The sequence below is a fragment of the Borostomias antarcticus genome, assembly GCF_949987555.1.
Source record: "Borostomias antarcticus genome assembly, chromosome: 13".
Classification (NCBI taxonomy): Eukaryota; Metazoa; Chordata; class Actinopteri; order Stomiiformes; family Stomiidae; genus Borostomias; species Borostomias antarcticus.
Genome location: NC_140246.1, coordinates 19,602,334 through 19,621,012, shown reverse-complemented (window position 1 = coordinate 19,621,012; position 18,679 = coordinate 19,602,334). Strand labels below are relative to the sequence as shown.

General features: G+C 46.9%; 1 protein-coding gene across 1 annotated transcript in view; it reads right to left on the bottom strand.

Moving 5' to 3' along the window:
• LOC311317038 (cGMP-inhibited 3',5'-cyclic phosphodiesterase 3A-like) overlaps positions 1-18,679 on the bottom strand; it is a gene marked incomplete at its 5' end in the record, with an annotated part of 82,024 nt that overhangs the window by 9,379 nt on the left and 53,966 nt on the right. Inside the window, 8 exons of the mRNA XM_084448036.1 lie at positions 430-537; positions 1,024-1,135; positions 2,283-2,420; positions 2,518-2,696; positions 3,112-3,185; positions 4,404-4,544; positions 12,393-12,556; positions 16,007-16,273. Of these exons, the coding sequence (XP_084304162.1) occupies positions 430-537; positions 1,024-1,135; positions 2,283-2,420; positions 2,518-2,696; positions 3,112-3,185; positions 4,404-4,544; positions 12,393-12,556; positions 16,007-16,273 (1,183 nt within the window). The remainder of the gene's footprint in view (positions 1-429; positions 538-1,023; positions 1,136-2,282; positions 2,421-2,517; positions 2,697-3,111; positions 3,186-4,403; positions 4,545-12,392; positions 12,557-16,006; positions 16,274-18,679) is intronic.

Sequence of the window (18,679 nt, the reverse complement as noted above, 5' to 3'; positions counted from 1 at the left end):
TAGCGTGTGTGTGTGTGTATGGGGGTATGTGTATTCCTGTGCGTGTTCCTGTGTGTGTGTGTGGGGGGGGGGGCTATGTGTGTGAGTTTGTGTGTGCATGCGTGCGTGCGTTTATGGGGGTATGTGTGTTTCTGTGTGTGTGTGTCATTGTGTGTATGTGTGTTTCTGTATGCATGTGTCAGTGTGTGTATGTGTAAGCGTGTATAGGGGTATGTGTGTTTCTGTGTGTGTGTATGTGTGTTTCTGTGTGTGTGTGTGTGTGTGTGTGTGTGTTCCTGTGCGTGTGTGTGTTCCTGTGCGTGTGTTTCTGTGTGTGTGTGTGTGTGTGTGTGTGTGTGTGTGTAAGCGTGTATAGGGGTATGTGTGTTTCTGTATGTGTGTTTCTGTGTGTGTGTGTGTGTTCCTGTGCGTGTGTGTGTGCATCCTCACCAGAGTCGTTGCTGTGTTGGGGCGCCAGGGTGGGCAATCCGGGCACGGGCTGGGTGGTGAGGTACCAGACTGCGTGGAGGACATCGGTGGCGTGGATACGGTTGTGGTCTGGGGAGAGAACAGAGGCTGTAGTACCAACACACGCCACCAGAGGGACACTCTGGGGAGAGAACAGAGGCTGTAGTACCAACACACGCCACCAGAGGGACACTCTGGGGAGAGAACAGAGGCTGTAGTACCAACACACGCCACCAGAGGGACACTCTGGGGAGAGAGCAGAGGCTGTAGTACCAACACATGCCACCAGAGGGACACTCTGGGGAGAGAACAGAGGTTGCAGTACCAACACACGCCACCAGAGGGTGCCGCGCCAACACATACCAGCCAGGCGGGTGTGAGGGGAGAGAAAGGAATGTTGGTAGAACTAATAGTCTACACCCCCTTGAGGATAGTTGAGGAGAGGCTGCTCTTTACAGAGACAAACAATATGAATCAAATCATGGAAATGTTATACTTGCGTCTATAGTGTGCAATATACTGTCAATGGGTCAGTGTGTGTGTGTGTGTGTGTGTGTATGTGTGTGTGTGACTCACATGGAATGTCCCTGTATCCGTTCTCCAGAGCATGGAAATAGTTCATGAACTCTCTCACAGGGATCTTGAACGTGTCAAACAGCCCTGTGTCCTCAAAGAGCCTGTAGGAAACCTGCAACACACACACACACACACACACACACACACACACATAGATATTAAATCCCATATGGTGTCCTCCACTACTACGTATGGGTACACAAAAGCCTGAGCCAAATTCCAAGGAACTGCAAATCACATTTTCACCAGTAGATTGAAGCCTAAGGATATGAAGGAGATGGCTGATGCAACCTGGCTAATGCTAACCTGGCTAATACGTAAGGGATATTTACCGAGGGGCCGAGCAATATGCTGTTTCAATGCCCGAGCGGAGGGTGTTATCTCAATCAATGAACAGCAACACATCTACTGCCTGTCTGAATTAGCCTACATCTCTTTGGATGTTTTCTTTTAACGTCAAATCAATAGTCGTTTTTTCATCCCTTGCCTCTAGCCTTTAGGCTCATCTTTGCCCCTCGTAACCCCAAGCAACCATTCAATGCATTGCGTGACTTGCGAGGCTTTATGTTGGGCTTATTAGGCTATGACCTAACCGCAAGGCTGCGTCTGATCTCTTGATTACTCCGTATCGGCGCATTAATCTACAGCTGTACTTGTACATCGGGCGGGATATATAGAAATAATGTATCCCTCCCAGCCAATCAGAATCAAGCATTTACAAATGAAGTTGAATAATATGTTATTTTTTGTCTGTGTCTGAAGAGTCTATTGTTGATGCATTTATTGGTTATGTTTTGTATTTTGAAATTATTAAATCTATTTTGGTTTGCTCGTACAGTCGTGTCTCATAAGCTCATATGGAACATGGAAATAAAATCAATCAACCAATCAAAACTAACCTGGCTAATGCTAACCTGGCTAATGTTGACCTGGCTAATACTAACCTGGCTAATGTTGACCTGGCTAATGTTGACCTGGCTAATGCTAACCTGGCTAATGTTGACCTGGCTAATGCTAACCTGGCTAATGTTGACCTGGCTAATGCTAACCTGGCTAATGTTGACCTGGCTAATGCTAACCTGGCTAATGTTGACCTGGCTAATACTAACCTGGCTAATGTTGACCTGGCTAATGCTAACCTGGCTAATGTTGACCTGGCTAATGCTAACCTGGCTAATGTTGACCTGGCTAATGCTAACCTGGCTAATGCTAACCTGGCTAATGTTGACCTGGCTAATGCTAACCTGGCTAATGCTAACCTGTGAGAGGATGCAGCCGCTCGTGCCGCTGATCTTTTCGACCAGGCTGAAGATGGGGAAGTTCCAGCTAGTTAGTTGACTCATCCAGGGGTCCAGGTCTGACATCAGTAGGGGCTCCGGGGCCAGGATGGGCTTGTCCTGAGGGGTAGGGGGCAGAGAGCAGTGGTAGAGGGGGCATGAGAATTGCAAAGGGACACACAACTCTAGTCCCTCTGTCTCTGCATGGGACACCCACTTCTGGTGTGGGTAGCAGGGGGTGGAGGACAACGCCCTCTGGCTGGTATGACCTGCCCCCGTCCTGGGGAAGCGCAGGCCTCCTGCCCCCCTCCTCCTCGTTCTGTGCAAAGTCGCTGCTGTCACTGTGGTTGGTCTCGTAGGTGCTGTCGTAGTCCGAGGACACCACCACCTGGTCATCTGGCACACAGAGGGAGTGAGCAGGTTAGCACAGGGACAGAGTACTACGTAACCTCCCTCTCTCTCTCTCTCTCTCTCTCTCTCCCTCTCTCTCTCTCTCTCTCTCTCTATCTCTCTTGCTCTCTCCCTCCCTCTCTCTCTCTCTGACTCTTTCTCTCTCTGTCCCTCTCTCTCTTTCTCTCTCCCTCTCTCTCTCTCCCTCTCTCTCTTGCTCTCTCCCTCTCTTTCTGTCTCTTTCTCTCTCTGTCCCTCTCTCTCTCTTTCTCTCTCTCTCTCTGTCCCTCTCTGTCTCTCTCTCTTTCTCTCTCTCTCTCTCTCCGCAGAACAGGGTGGAGCAGATTAGCACAGGGACAGAGTCCTGTGTGAGCTCTCAGCCTGCCGTAAGGGACAGGGGGTGTGCTGGTGCTGCTCGTACCCGGGTTGGGGATCTTGTCTCCCTTGTCCATGGAGCCGTCTCTGTGGCCCAGTCTGCCCAAGGGTCTTCCACAGCTGCAACAGGACAGGGACACCAACAACCCATTCAGAACACATGCAGAGGCTGCTACCCGTCAACCAGGCCTGGGTAGTGGCAAGGACCTCACAATACCATATGTATCACGATACATTGCGATACGATGCATATTGCGATACACTGTAATACTTTACATAGTTTACTGGATATGTCTGAGGTGATCCTGAGAACGGAGGAAATGTAAGGACATTTTAAATGTCTAAAACATGAATAATGAAAGATAGATTTTCCGCATCACTGGTATAGCTCCCAATTGGGAGCTATACCAGACTGGAGTCTCAGGAAGAGCTGGGAAGCCTCAAAACGTTACACACGCTATGGTGTTAACTTAATAAACCAACTGGGAGCTATACCAGTGATGCGGACAATATATCTTTCATTGCTTACGTTTCTCTGTCCAGCACCTGGACTTCAATGCGGATGTGCGTGCCTTATATCTTTTTCACTAAAACATAAATAATGTATCGATGGTTGAATTGAAAAAATATGACTTTACTCAGCTGTATGGATTTTATTGCACACCCCTAATTTCACATGTATATTTATTCTACAGTAGATGCAATGTTACTGCTCAATCAGCTATTTAACTACAGGATGGACGGACAGAACAGAAGAGAAGAGGAGAGAGAAGAAGAGAAGAGAGGAGGAGAGAGAAGAGGAGAGAGGAGGAGAGAGAAGAGAAGAGGAGAGGAGAGAGGAGGAAAGAAAAGAAGATCTCTGACAGCACAACTCAGCCATGCTGATGAGCATCATGAAGATCCTTTCATAGGACACACTCCTCCTCCTCCTCCCTCCTCCTCCTCACTCCTCCTAACTCCTCCTCCTCCTCCTCCTCACTCCTCCTCACTCCTCCTCCTCCTCGAATCACTGCCCTTGTCTTCAAACAGAACATTCCAGCAAAACACGGTTCTGGCACTTACAGGACAATACCCATACCTCCGAGCAGTCTCTCCCTGCTGTCACGCACACACACACACACACGCATGCACACACACACGCACGCACACACGCGCACACACACACACACACACACACACACACACACGCAAAACAGACAGGTGTGTGTTTTGGTGTTTACATGTACAGTTTGTCTGCGTGTGTGTGTTCAAGAGTATGCGAGTGTGTGTTCACAGTTCTGTGTGTGAGTGTGTCTGTGAGTTTGTGTGTGTGTGTTTGAGTGTTTGAGAGTGTGTTACCTGCTGCAGAGTAGCGGGGGCCTCCAGGCGTGGCTGGAGGAGCAGGGGGCACTGTGGCTGTGTGTCAGGGCCCTGTGGGGGGGGCGGGGGGCCGGGGGGTCGGGGGCCGGCAGCTCCACTGAGAACGAGCGCACAGTGGGACTGGAGACCGGGGAGCAGCAGGGGGAGACCATGGGGGAGACCATGGGGGGAGGGAGACCTGAGAAAGAGAGAGAGAGAGAGAGAGAGAGAGGGAGGGAAAGAGAGAGGGGGAGAGAGAGAGAGGGAGAAAGAGAGAGGGACAGAGGGGGAGGCACAAAGAGAGGGAGAGAGAGAGGGAGGGAGAGAGAGAGGGCGAGAGAGAGAGATACTCTTGAATTGTATTCTTGATGCTTTGGCAATACTGGTCACCTGACATTCATGTCAATAAAGCATATTGAATTGACACACACACACACACAGCGGGAGAGAGAGTGTTTGTTGGTAGCAAGCATGTGTGAGAGACAGAGAGGGCCAATTTATTATTACATAGCACATGCCTTTCCTGAACACAGTACAAAGCAACAGAGAAATAAAAATAAATTACCTGCTACCACACACACACACACACACACACCTGGCCTACCGGGCCGCCGGTTGTAGAGGTGGTTGGAGGAGGCGGAGCCAGTGTAGGAAGCTGACATGGAACGACCCTTGGTAATCAGCATCACAGAGCTGTTCCACGAGTCACTGTTCACCATACTGCAACACACACACACACACACACCAAGGTCAGATTGGAAACCCAGACATCATTTCAATAGTGGTACAATATGGGGTGTGAAAAGTGCCACTTTGGTTGCTTGTTCAAAGCTTCCAACTAGGGACGTGACATGGCAGGGACCTCCCGATTAGATTTTATCCTGATACTTAGGTGCCTATTCGATTTATATTGCGATTTTTGTGGCAATTGTGATTCTGTAATATTGTGATTCAATATGACGATTTATTGAGATTTTTTTTTTTTACACTGTACCATGGAAAACAGTTGAATCATACCTTTAAATACAAGTCAAATTCACTTTGCTTTTCAAGTTTTATTTCAGCTTGAACATTTCAGCTTGAACAAGAACAATGCCATCTTTTCAAAACTCAGCACATTTAAACAATAAATAAAAGGTCAATAAAATAGAATAAACGCTGTCTTCTTTATAACTAGACATGTCTGTGTAAGCAAATGTAGGCTACATATACTGCATAAGAAACCAGCATCACATGACTGAATAGTTTTCACTATACAAACTCACTTTACCTTTTCAAAAACCCAGCACAATGAAACAATAAATAAAATATAAATTAAATAGAAAATGAACAAAAATCCCTCCCTCCCTCTCTCTCCCTCCCTCTCTCTCTCTCCCTCCCTCTCTCCCTCTCTCTCGCTAGTGCGTGGGTATCTTTAGATTTTTGTGGAGAAACGAGAGCTGGTCAACATGCTCTAGGCTGAGGTTGCTCCTCTGGGCAGTAACGATGTCCCCTGCAGTAGAGAACACGCGTTCGGCTGACACACTGGTACACACAAGTACCGCTTGGCACGCTTGGCCAGGAGAGGGTACTCAGATTGATTACCTTTCCACCAGTCCAAGGGGTTTCCTGACAGTGGCAAAGGAGCTGCTGCTTTGTAATTATTGATCTCCTCTTCTGCTTGGTCAAGGAATTACTTTTCTGGTGCAGCCCTGACATCCACAAAAGTGTCCCCGAGTAGATCAGCCAGTGCACAGGTCCTCTTTGCAGGTGGGGGACCCTGGGGTGCTTCTTCCTCTTCAGCAGCAGCACTTTCATCTTCCTCTTCCAATATCACCACTCCTTCCTGCAGTGTTGAGTGTACAACAAATGAAACACAGTGGGACAAATTGGGTTATGTTTGAAATGCTATTATGATCATTTTTTAACACCATTATGTTTATAGTCTACAACACCTCACACAGCACTAGCAAAGCAAAGTCTAGATAACTCCAGAATAGTCATTAGTCAGTAGGCTATAAAGTAAAGTATTATGAACAGGAAGCTAGATTCATTTCAGCTGTTGTCTATCGTCTACCCAGTGCCCACGCACGCGCGCACACACACACACATGAACTAAAGTGTAATTAAAATATTTAAAGCTTGTAGTAGGCTGTCATTTATTTATTTTAGTAGCATTTATAAAAAGCTGGTAGTATGCTGTCATTTATTTATTTTAGTAGCATTTATACATTTTTACCTGAGGATGCTGCTCTGCGATTGCTGCAGCTTCATCGACCACTCTTCTGTATGTCTCTCGTCTGTCGTTATCCGACAAGAAAGGCAGACTTTTGAAACTTTCATCAAGTGCTGACGCGATGTTAAGTTTGGTCTTCTCCACGTCGCCTGTATACCTTCTCTCTAGGTCTTGGTGAATGGCCTTCTTGATGTCTTTAACAAAGTGAGTATTACCAAGGTTCTCCCGTGTGGATTTCAGAAGCTGAGCGTTTAGAGGGGCTATCACGGAAAGGGTCGGGTTGCTCTCATCCGACATAACACGTCATAACACATGTCATAACACGTCATAACACATGTCGCTACCTTGACTGGCTTCAGAGTTTGGACCAGTTCTTCGGCATGAGATATGTCCGCCTCTGTGAAGGTCTCCTTCTCGCTCTTTCTTACCTCGGGGGAGAGCAGTGCGGCGGTGATCGCTGGCTGTTGCTCAAGGAAACCATCTCGTCTGAGCTATTCCATCTCGTTGACACATCGGTTATTAGTTTGCGCTCCGGGAGCTCCAATAACTTTTGTTTTTTCTCCAAAACATGGAGGCCTATGGCGCTTCTGTGGAAATATCCAGTCACGCGTCTAAGGGCCCGTGCCCTCCGCGTTTTCATCTGCTTGGGTGGCCGTGTTCGGGCTTCAAGCTAATGAGCATTGGAGATTTTATAGGGGGGGCAAGGGGGGCAAGTGCCCCCTATAATTAACACAATTATTACTAATTAACACAATTATTAAATACATTATTGTGGTTTGTACCAGTTTGTGTTAGATCATCATTAATTTTAAAAGTGTATTTATTACTTAAACTAGGCTACCTTTAAATATATATATATATATTCATAATCCACTAATGGCACAACTCGTCCGTCGAAAAAAATGAGATCTGACTGTAGCCTACTGCTCAGTGCTCAACAAGCTAGCTAACTAGCCAACCTGCTCATAATGGCAAAAAGAGCTATAAAAACAATTTACCACTTCTTCATAAAATAAAATAAAATCTGGCAATGCTAATGAAGAAGCTACCACTCGAAATGACAGCGCAGCAGGTACAATCGAATGCAGAAGTGCTCCAGAGGCTATCGGAGCTAGCACTAGCACTGGCAACATCACCATCGGCGAGGAAGCTAGCACCAGCAAGCAGTTGCAGTTTGATGTTGTGATGTTGGGTATGGCCTAGTGCTCGGTCATAAAGTCATATTGACATGCTTGTGGTGTCTAGATGAAGTTTGATGCGTTGTACATATGGAATTGTCATACGGATTTCTTATTAGCATACTGTTCACAACTGGTATTCTTTGTAAATAGATGGGACGAGACGGCAGAACTGTTTTGTTTTTTTTCTCACGTCAAAATGTTGCCCCCCCTACTCTCAGAGGGTTAAATCGCCTATGCTAATGAGCGTTATAATCTTGCATAGAATACTGATTCTGTCAAATATATCGTTTCGAAAAAATATTTCTTTATCCAGGCATCTTAGTTTTAAGTTTAATTTTAGCGAGCAGGTTATATTTGCTCTTATGTGGTATTCATTTTGTTCGCGATCGTACAGCCAGGCTACAGAGCTCCAGGAACCCCTATGCCAAGCCGAGCTGCATCACATTCTGGGCCGGCCACAATTTGATGCAGCTCGGCTTGGCATAGGGGTGCAACAGTTGTCAGCTTCAGTGCACGCTGCGTGGCCAGGTTCAAGGTGTGTGCGTCAGTGGCGTAGCTACTTCTACTTCTTGCCTAGGCCCTGCCAAATCAAGCAGCTTTTTGTAATATAACATTTTTATTAAAAACAATTTGTTTGCATTCCTCTTCTATGTATGTTTGTGTGTGATATAGGCTTCAGCGCATTCTATTTTACACTGTATACTTTAAAAAGGACAGGGGCTATCATGCTTGTACTGGTTGGAGGTAACAATCTGTCTATTATTTATTTCAACCATTTACATTTTGTTTTCTGTAGCGTGTGTTGCAATTGGCTGGTTCAATGGCATTGGCGAATGAAATCGCTTACGTCATTTCAGTCAGTTCGGTTATTTTATAGAACCTGCTTCGCTGACGCTAACCTTAGCTAATTTGTCGCGCAATCTAGTAGAGTATTCAGCAGCAATGGCGAAAAGACAAATGTCCATTACAGGTTTTTTGAAAAAAACAAGATTAGAGGAACATGCTGTTGAGGAATCTGTTAATCTTGGGGAGGGGGTCAGTGATTCTGCGCTGAGAGACGAACATGAACATGAACAACCTTCACTGCTAACGACAACGTTACCAACTGACACAGAAATGGATAACGTTAGTGTGTGTGTTAGTCCGCGCCAGGGACTGAGGAGGGATGTGACCCAGGCCCACCAGACCCAGTCCCATCACAGCCATCAAGGCCTCTGCCACCAGACCTCTCTGCTATCGACGAACCGGAGACTCAACCAAGACTGGAAAGTTTTCCTGGAACTGTCAAATCCGGAAAATCGCGTTGCTTTTCTACAAATTGGTATAAAGAGTTCACCTGGATTGAGTATAGCAAATCAAGGGATGCTATATTTTGCAAATGTTGTCGCCATTTCCCTGGGATTCGTACGGAATATTCCTTTGCAAGGGATGGATTTACAGATTGGAAGCACCTCAGACTGGCTTGTTCTAAACACGAAAAAAGCAAACCGCATGCTATTGCTTTTAGTAAACTGGTGGCATACAAAGAAAGTCATGGGCCAAATAGCCGTTGGACTGTTCTAAACCAAATGCACGGAGATGCCAGTATTAATATTGCTTTTATTGAACGAAACCGTGAACATGTGAAGGTGGTACTACTCAGCTGGCACACGACCGACCTTCAACTTTGAAATATAGTTGGATTAATGTCAGTCGTCATTTCAACCTTGAAACAATATTGAATGCTCAATGGTTGAAAAGGTTGATAAAATACTTAGAAATCAACGTTGAAATTCTGTTGAAGATCTGTACGTTGATGTACAACAACGTCAACATGATGTCTTCAACCTGCCTTATAGCCCTTAAATGCACAATATGGGTAAAAAGTGTCCCAACAAAGGTTTTGCTTTATATATCTTTGCAATAAATTAATTTTATTGCGCTTGCACAAAGAATGAGATTCGAATTTCCTTTCGTGGACATCCGAGGATGTCCTATTATGGACACCGTAGTTTCTTTGGAAATTTTGGTGCGGTGCATCGTGTGTAATGTTTGTCTCGCACTAGCTGGACGTAGCTAGTATCTACTTATATACAAGCTGAGCAATGTGCCAGTCATTCCCTTGTTGTCCAACTTTTGCTGCTACTTGTAGATTGTAAGGTTAATATATTGTTTAGCTTGCTAAGTTGGTTTTGCTTTCGCGTTTTAACATAGGCTACATCCTGGGTCGTATTGTGCTGGAGAGGTTGTTTAGAAAGCTAAAAGCTGTTACCAGCCGGCAGATTGACTGTGAATGCCTTTGCTGTATAGAAGTAGGCCCCTATGTCACAAAATGTGTTTGTGTGTGTGCATGCCAGTGCCACAAACACTTATTTTTCACATTATTGTTGGATTGATGTTGTTGCTATTTGCACAGTTGTCAGTGTTGCAACCCCATTCATTGCTGTTGTAGGCCTACATGTGCATCTTGATTCTAATGTAAAATAAAATTATAAAAAGTTCACGCCTTTGTTCTCTGTGGCTACATGATTGAAAAGTAAGAAGTTGAAACAAAGTTGCAGTTTCAACAGTGATGCAAAGTTGACTCAAATACCTTAATTTACCCATGTTGAAAAGTAAGCCGTTGAAACAAAGTTGGGATTTCAAAGTTGATTCACCTTTAAAATTCAACACATATTCAGCAGTGATTGTAAGACCTTAATTCACCCATGTTGAAGAGTAAGATGTTGGAACAACGTCGCGATATCAACGTTAATTCACCTTTCAAAATCAAAACCTAATCCAACGTTGATTCACATAGTCACATGACGTTAAATCACCCGTGAATCAACATTGAAATGCCAGCTGGGTAGATATCGTCATGATGTATGCTAAACAAGACATTTCTCTCCGGGGGCACAGAGAAACAGAGGATGCCTTAAATAAAGGTAACTTTTTGGAATTGTTCAAGTTCATTTCTAAGTATAATCCATAAGTGGAAAACAGGCTCCAGCAGCTTCCACGCAACGCTACAGTGATGAGCCCCGTCGCTGAATAAAAATTCAGCAACAAGTTGTGGCAGTGTTCTCTTTATACCACATCACAATGATATCAGCTACACTAGCTCTGCATACATGGCACACATTATCCAAGCTGTGTTATTTGTTGTGAGGGACTTGGATACATAATTGTGTTTTTCTGGCAAACCAGTCATTGAAATGCTACAGTGTGATCATGGGTACCTTCCTTCATTACTAAGCGTTATTATACTATGTGACATAGTGTTAATATGTCTTTGACATAAACAAATGATAAGAAATTACATGTTCTACAATCTCTACTATTGCTATGCATCAGTCTGTGTAAAGCTGGCTGATGGTGTCGAGGTCCTGGCTACTAGCTGCCTATCGCCTCCCTCGGTCCTCACTCCAGCTTAGCTCCTCCCAGTATAGAGCTGGACGTTCATCTGGCAACTCGGGACAACTGCAATTCTCCTTCCTACTCTGGGCTTGTTCCCTCAGGGGCATAACTTCTCCAATGCTGCAGCTGGATAGTACTTCCCTGAGCCATGACCATGCCTAGTACCATGCCATATCTAACCACGCCGATATGAATATTTTTAGTGCTATATTTACCATAGTCGTCTTCATTCTCTGAAGCGATGTATCGAAGTCATTCATTAAGCGAGTTGAAACTCAGACACACACACACACACATACATACACGCACTTCTCAAGACTGAAAACAGCAGCAACTCATTCGGTGACGTCACGCGGAAGTACGGTGGCTACCGCGCTTGCGCAAGCAGTTTCACATACAGCTGCGCTGGTTAGAGCGAACGTGTATGTATGTATGTATGTATGTGTGTATGTATGTAGGCTATGTTAGATCTCATACATACACACATACACACACACACACACACACATACACACATGGTCTTGCAATGTGTGAACAAGCAACCCTTCGTGGTACACGTGACAGACACACAGACACACATACATACATACACGCACCACTGAGCTCACAACTCACAACGCAAACAGTCATTCGGTCACGTGAGCTCCCCCATTCATTTAAAGCGCGATCGAACTACCGCGCTTTTGCGCGTTGTTTTGTAGTGAGCTGCGCTGTATAACACGAATGTATATACATACACACATACACACATACATACATACACATTGTAAGTAAGCTTTGAACAAGCAAAAATTGCCCTTTTCACACCACATACCATAGTACAATGCTGACAAAGAACAAACACGGTGGCCTGTGTGTGTGTGTGTGTGTGTGTATGTCACCTGCAGAGTGGGCTGTCGTGTTTGTGTGTGTGTGTCACCTGCAGGGCGGGCCGTCGTGTGCGTGTGTGTGCGTGTGTGTGTCACCTGCAGGGGGGGCCGTCGTGTGTGTGTGTGTGTGTATATGTGTCTATATGTGTGTGTGTGTGTGTCATCTGCAGGGCAGGCTGTCGTGTGTGTGTGTGTGTGTGTGTGTGACCTGCAGGGCGGGCTGCCGTGTGTGTGTGTGTGTGTGTGTGACCTGCAGGGCGGGCTGTCGTGTGTGTGTGTGTGTGTGTGACCTGCAGGGCAGGCTGTCGCGTGTGTGTGTGTGTGTGTGTGTGTGTGTGTGTGTGACCTGCAGGGCGGGCTGTCGTGTGTGTGTCTGGTGCTGGGGGGCCGGGGGTCTCGGGGCAGCGGTCCTGGTTCTATGGTGGGCAGGCCGGTGGCCGAGGTGGTGGTGGTCCAGGACGAAGAGATCCTCCTCAGCAGCCCGGGAGGAAGACCACGTCGCAGGAGACGCTAGGACACACACACACACACACACACACACACCGTCACACACACGCACACACACACACACACACACACACACCCACCGTCACACACACGCACACACACACCGTCACACACACGCACACACATACACACACCGTCACACACACATACACACACACACAAAAACCGTCACACACACACACACACACACACCGTCACACACACACACAGACACACACAGTGGAGAATGACCCTGTTCTGTGTCGACTATGAGCATGTCTGTTCAGATTGGGTCAGAGGAAGCTGGCTTCAACTCAAACCCATTTGGTTCTTTTTTTTACTGATGTTCTGTGATAATTGAGGCTAATTAGATTGAACATGTTGCAGTTTTTGTCCAAGGAAAGATGTTTTTGGGGCATTCAAGCGTGAAACACATGAGCCTCATCCACTTCAGATTCAGGCGCATTAAAGCCCCGAGTGGAGAGGACAGAGAAAGCTGCCTTCATCCTCTCTCTCCCTCCCACTCCCATTATCTCTCTCTATCTCTCCCTCTCTCTCCACCACTCCGTCTCTTTTCTCTCTCTCCCTCTCCACCTCTCTCTCCCTCCTTCTCTTTCTCTCTCCTCCAGGTTTTCCAGTTGCTCCTCCCTCCATTGCGGAGGAGAGTAATCCAATCATGTCCTCCGATATTCCACAATACAGCAGCTCTTGTGGGGAAGGTTCTGGCTGACTAGTCTATAAATACACAGGAACAGGAGCAGCTTAGCCCTCATAGAACCCAACAGAACCGAGCTGACATGAGCCTCTCTGGGTTCTGGAGCAGCTGGGACCAGAATCAGAACCTGCCGTACTCTTTCCCTCCTGACGCCCCACAAGAATAACTAGGAGCTAGGGGCTAGGTGATAGGAGCTAGGGGCTAGGAGCTAAGGGATAGGAGCTAGGGGCTAGGAGCTAGGTGATAGGGACCAGGAGCTAGGGGCTAGGTGATAGGAGCTAGGGCTAGGGGCTAGGAGCTAGGAGCTAGGAGCTAGGGGCTAGTCGATAGAGGCTAGTCGATAGGGGTTAGGAGCTAGGGGTTAGGGGCTAGGGGCTAGGAGCTAGGTGTTAGGGGCTAGGTGCTAGAGGCTAGGTCTTAGGGGCTGGGTGCTAAGGGCTAGGTGCTAGGGCTTAAGTGGTATGTGCTAGGTGTTAGGGGCTAGGTGTTAGGAGCTAGGTGTTAGGGGCTAGGTGCTAGGTGTTAGGGGCTAAGTGTTGGGGGCTAGGTCTTAGAGTCTAGGTGTTAGAGGCTAGGTGTTAGAGAGTAGGTGTTAGGGGTTAGGTGCTAGGGGCTAGGTTCTATGGGCTAGGTGTTAGGGAGTAGGTGTTAGGGGTTAGGTGCTAGGTTCTAGGGGCTAGGTGTTAGGGAGTAGGTATTAGGGGGTAGGAGAATGCAAGTTCAAAATGTGTCATTTCCAGTGTTTAATACTGGCAGAGTGAGAAGTGTCTGTGTTGCTGGTCCAGCCCTGAGGTCACAGCCTGCATGCATTCTGAAGGGCTGGACTCAGGGGCTACAGTGAGTGTTAGGACTACGTTCAATTTATTAGAAGACAATTATATTACAAATCCTCAACCGGTTCATCTACCCACCCTACAAAGGTGAACCAAACCATTTCAAGAATTAAATTCCATCCAAAGTCCTGTCTCCTCTCCTCCTCTCTCTGTCTCCTCTCCTCTTCTCTCCTTCTCTCTCCTCTCCTCCTGTCTCCTCTCCTCCACTGTCCTCTCCTCCTGTCTCCTTCGTCTCCTCATCTATTGTCTCCATCAATCAACATCCCGTTGATTTTTTTTGGTTCTTAGCTCTGAATTCGGAGGAAAGGTCTCTTCACAATGGCTGTCTTGTTTCAGTGGCATTTCAAATTGTCCCTCTACACAAGAGCTAGCATTACCGTTTTTTTTATTTTTTATTTATGTATTCATTTATTCATTCATTTATTTATTCAAAAACACATCGATTTGATCCTCGTTAGAGGGAGGCGGAATGCATATTTTTCGATCCATTCATCTATGAATTTCTATTTTCACTGTTACTTTTCTTTTGGCCACCTTTGAACATGCCATTTTAGCTACACTAGACTGATTCACATTCAAAATAACTGAGGCTAAAAATAATGTTAGGCTAGTTTCTACAGTACTAGCTCGCCAACTCTCCATCTGCGCTGTCATCTCACATGACCCCATGTGTTGCCAGATCGGATCGACAGTTTCCCAACTGCCCAAAGTGATCAAAGGTGTCCCATTGGGCGGGACGCCTCCAAACCTGGCAACATGGCCGACGCCAACCCCTATGGACTGCTACTTGCAGTGGAGAACTTTTAATATGAAATAATACTATGAAATTATAATTTGCGCAGAGTCCAGAGATAGTTGTGGTTCAGAGTCCAGACTTTGAGGATGGATGTGTTAGGAGCTAGGGATTAGGGAGCTAGGAGCTAGGTGTTAGGGCAAGGGATTAGGGAGCAAGGAGCTAGGGATTAGGGAGCTAGGTGTTAGGACCTAGGGATTAGGGAACTAGGTGTTAGGGGCTAGGGATTAGGAAGCTAGGAGCTAGGTGTTAGGGGCTAGGGATTAGGGAGCTAGGTGTTAGGGGCTAGGGATTAAGGAGCTAGGTGTTAGGGGATAGGGATTAGGGAGCTAGGTGTTAGGGGCTACGGATTAGGGAGATAGGTGTTAGGGGCTAGGGATTAGGAAGATAGGTGTTAGGGGCTAGGGATTAGGGAGCTAGGTGCTAGGGATTAGGGAGCTAGGTGTTAGGGGCTAGGGATTAGGGAGCTTGGTGTTAGGGGCTAGGGATTAGGGAGCTAGGTGTTAGGGGCTAAGGATTAGGGAGCTAGGTGTTAGGGGCTAGGGATTAAGGAGCTAGGTGTTAGGGGCTACGGATTAGGGAGCTAGGTGTTAGGGGCTAGGGATTAGGGAGCTAGGTGCTAGGGATTAGGGAGCTAGGTGTTAGGGGCTAGGGATTAGGGAGCTTGGTGTTAGGGGCTAGGGATTAGGGAGCTAGGTGTTAGGGGCTAGGGATTAGGGAGCTAGGTGTTAGGGGCTAGGTATTAGGGATCTTGGTGTTAGGGGCTAGGTATTAGGGATCTTGGTGTTAGGGGCTAGGGATTAGGGAGCTAGGTGTTAGGGGCTAGGGATTAGGGAGCTAGGAGCTAGGTGTTAGGGGCTAGGGATTAGGGAGCTAGGTGTTGCTGGGATCTGAAGTGCTGGGCTTGTAAAACATTCAAAGCCTTCTGTGAGAATATGCGTCACTCTTGGCTACATTAAGACTGCCACGGCAGCACAGAGAGGTGAATTGGGGTGGGTCGGCGTGTGTGTGTGTGTGTGTGTGAGATTGAGTGCACTTGTTTCTGTATGCAGATGTGTGTGCGGAAGAGAGAGAGAGAGAGACAGAACAAAAGAGAGAGAGAGTGTGAGTGTGTGTGTGTGTGTGTGTCTTACCTTGGGTATGGTGAGTTTCTCCGGCCTCTCCCCCTCCTCCTGGTCAGAGCAGGCGTGCACGTCGGGGGCGGAGCCTGGCGTGTGCAGGACCCCGAGGCGTGGCCGGTGCAGGGGCTGCAGGCTGATCTGGGTGCTGAGCAGGTTGCTGACGGCCCTCAGCGAGCTGCTGGTGTGGGTGGGCAGGGAGGGGTCCGCCAGCAGGTCTGAGATCAGCCCGTGGGCCTCGCCCATCACCGTCATGTCCACCACCACACTGGTCCCAGAGGACTGGGGGGGGGGGAAGAGAGAGAGAGAGAGAGTGAGAGAGAGAGAGAGAGTGAGCGAGGGAGAGAGGGAGAGAGAGAGAGTGAGAGAGTGAGAGGGAGAGAGAGAGAGGGAGAGAGAGTCATTCTTCTTAGCTCATCTCTGGGCGGCCCGTAATAGAGCGGGGATCGGAAGGTCGCTGGTTCGATCCCCTCTCTTCTTGAGCAAGACCCTGAACCCCTAAATCTCTCACGTGCGGCACGGTGGCACAGTATCTAGTACTGTCACCTCAGAGCAAGAAGTTCTCCGGGTTTCTGTGCGGAGTTTGCAAGTTCTCCCTGGGTTCTCCCCATGCAAGGGTTTCCTCCCACAGAACCCAATATGAAAAACATGCAGAAGAACAGATCGCTAATGCTGTCCGTCCCTGGCGAAGATGGGTGGGTGAAGGACAGAGAACATTTCATAGGCGGCAGCCTAATACACGTGTGTGTGTGTGTGTGTTTGTGTGTGTGTGTGTATGTCGCTCACTGCACGTGTGTGTGGAGTGTCAGTCGTATGACAAATAAAGCCTTCTTCTTCTTCTTCTGCTGGGTTGTTGTCACTGCTTTGACGCACACACAACACACAGACACGCACACACACACACACACACACACACTCACACAACCTACCTCTGCCACATTGACCACATTGATTGATGTGTGTCTGAGGCATGGATGTAGTAATAGAACTGGATAGGGTCACTCTATTCACTGACTGCTCGGTGAAGTGAAGCCCTATAGGACCGCACCATCTTTGAAAAAAACTCGTCATTGGCACCTTTGACATGCGCAGTCAAGGCAAGTCAAGGCGCCAATGATGTGTTTTTGTAGTCCACGAACAAATGTGAAATGCTAACGCGCAGTCATGGCTCTCCCCACTCTGAGTTAGCAATGAAAAGCGGCTTGCTTATTAATGTACTTTCGTCAAATATATCCGTTGGAAAACATATTTATTTATCCAGGCATCTTAGTTTTAACAGTATAATTGTGACTGAACATGTTTTGTTTGCTAGTAGGTGGTATTCATTCTGTTCACAACAACGCGATGGGCAGCCAGGCGAAATAGCTCCAGAGGACCTGGAGCGCTATATACATACAATGCATTATTATTAATTATTATGTTTGGGGGGGGTGTGGGGGGTGATGGGATTTAAATGTGTGGCTTTTCTGTTTGACAACCTTTTTATATTCCTCTTTTGTATTCCTGCACAAAAATTAATAAAGAGAGTTATATATATATATATATAAAAAAAAATGTTTTAATTTAATCAATTTAATCTGGAATATGTAGGGGTATGTATGCAGAGAGAGAAAGAGAGAGAGAGAAGCAAAATGAGTTAGTTACATAACTATCAGAGAGAGATGAATAGGAAAGAGATTCTGCCTTGCGTGTGTGGAGAACACACACTCTCTTACACGCACACACACACACACTCACTCACACACACACACATATACACCAGCATGCTCTACTCACAATCTGATCCCTCTGCTCTGCGGACCGTCTCAGTCCTCTCTCAGCTCTCCTGATCAATCAATCAATCAATCAATCAATCAATCAATCAATCAATCAATCAATCAATCAATCAATCAATCAATCAATCAATCAATCAATCAATCAATCAATCAATCAATCAATCAATCAATCAATCAATCAGTCAGTCTCCCAGCTGCTTGCCATGTTAATCATGTGTACTAGGGATTCTGCCTGGGGCGTGTCTCAATAGGCTGAGGCTGCCTCCTCTGTGGTCCACACCAGTCTCAGCGCCAGACCCTACACTGACTCACCAGACTAGCTGCATCTGGGTCTGCGTCTGGAGAGAGACCAGCGTTTGGAGAGAGACCAGGTCCACCGTGGAGAGGAGGGCTGTGGGATCCAGGCTGGGTTAAAACCCCTTCATCACATTAGTAGACTATCAGGCGGAGGAGACAAAAACAGAGAAAGCCACTTCACACTATGGAGGAGTGGCTGGGGTATGTGTGTCTGGCCTCCAGGGGGCAGTGTGAGCCGCGGCCGGGCAGAGGCCCTCACAGCAGTGCAGTATCCAGCTGGGTGTTCAAACTACTGTGGGAGAGAGAGGCTAAGTGGACAGGAGACCGCCATCTGCTCTTGCGTGAGTGATTCTGCACTCTCTCTCTCCATCTCCCTAATCTTTCTCTCAATCTGCACTCAAACATCAGATTAACTCCTCAATCATCTCACTCAAACATCACATTAACTCCTCAATCTGCACTCAAACATCAGATTAATTCCTCAATCTGCTCTCAAAAATCTTATTAACTCCTCAATCTACTCTCAAACATCAGATTAACTCCTCAATCTTATCTCAAACATCAGATTTACTCCTCAATCTGCTCTCAAACATCCGATTAACTCCTCAATCTGCTC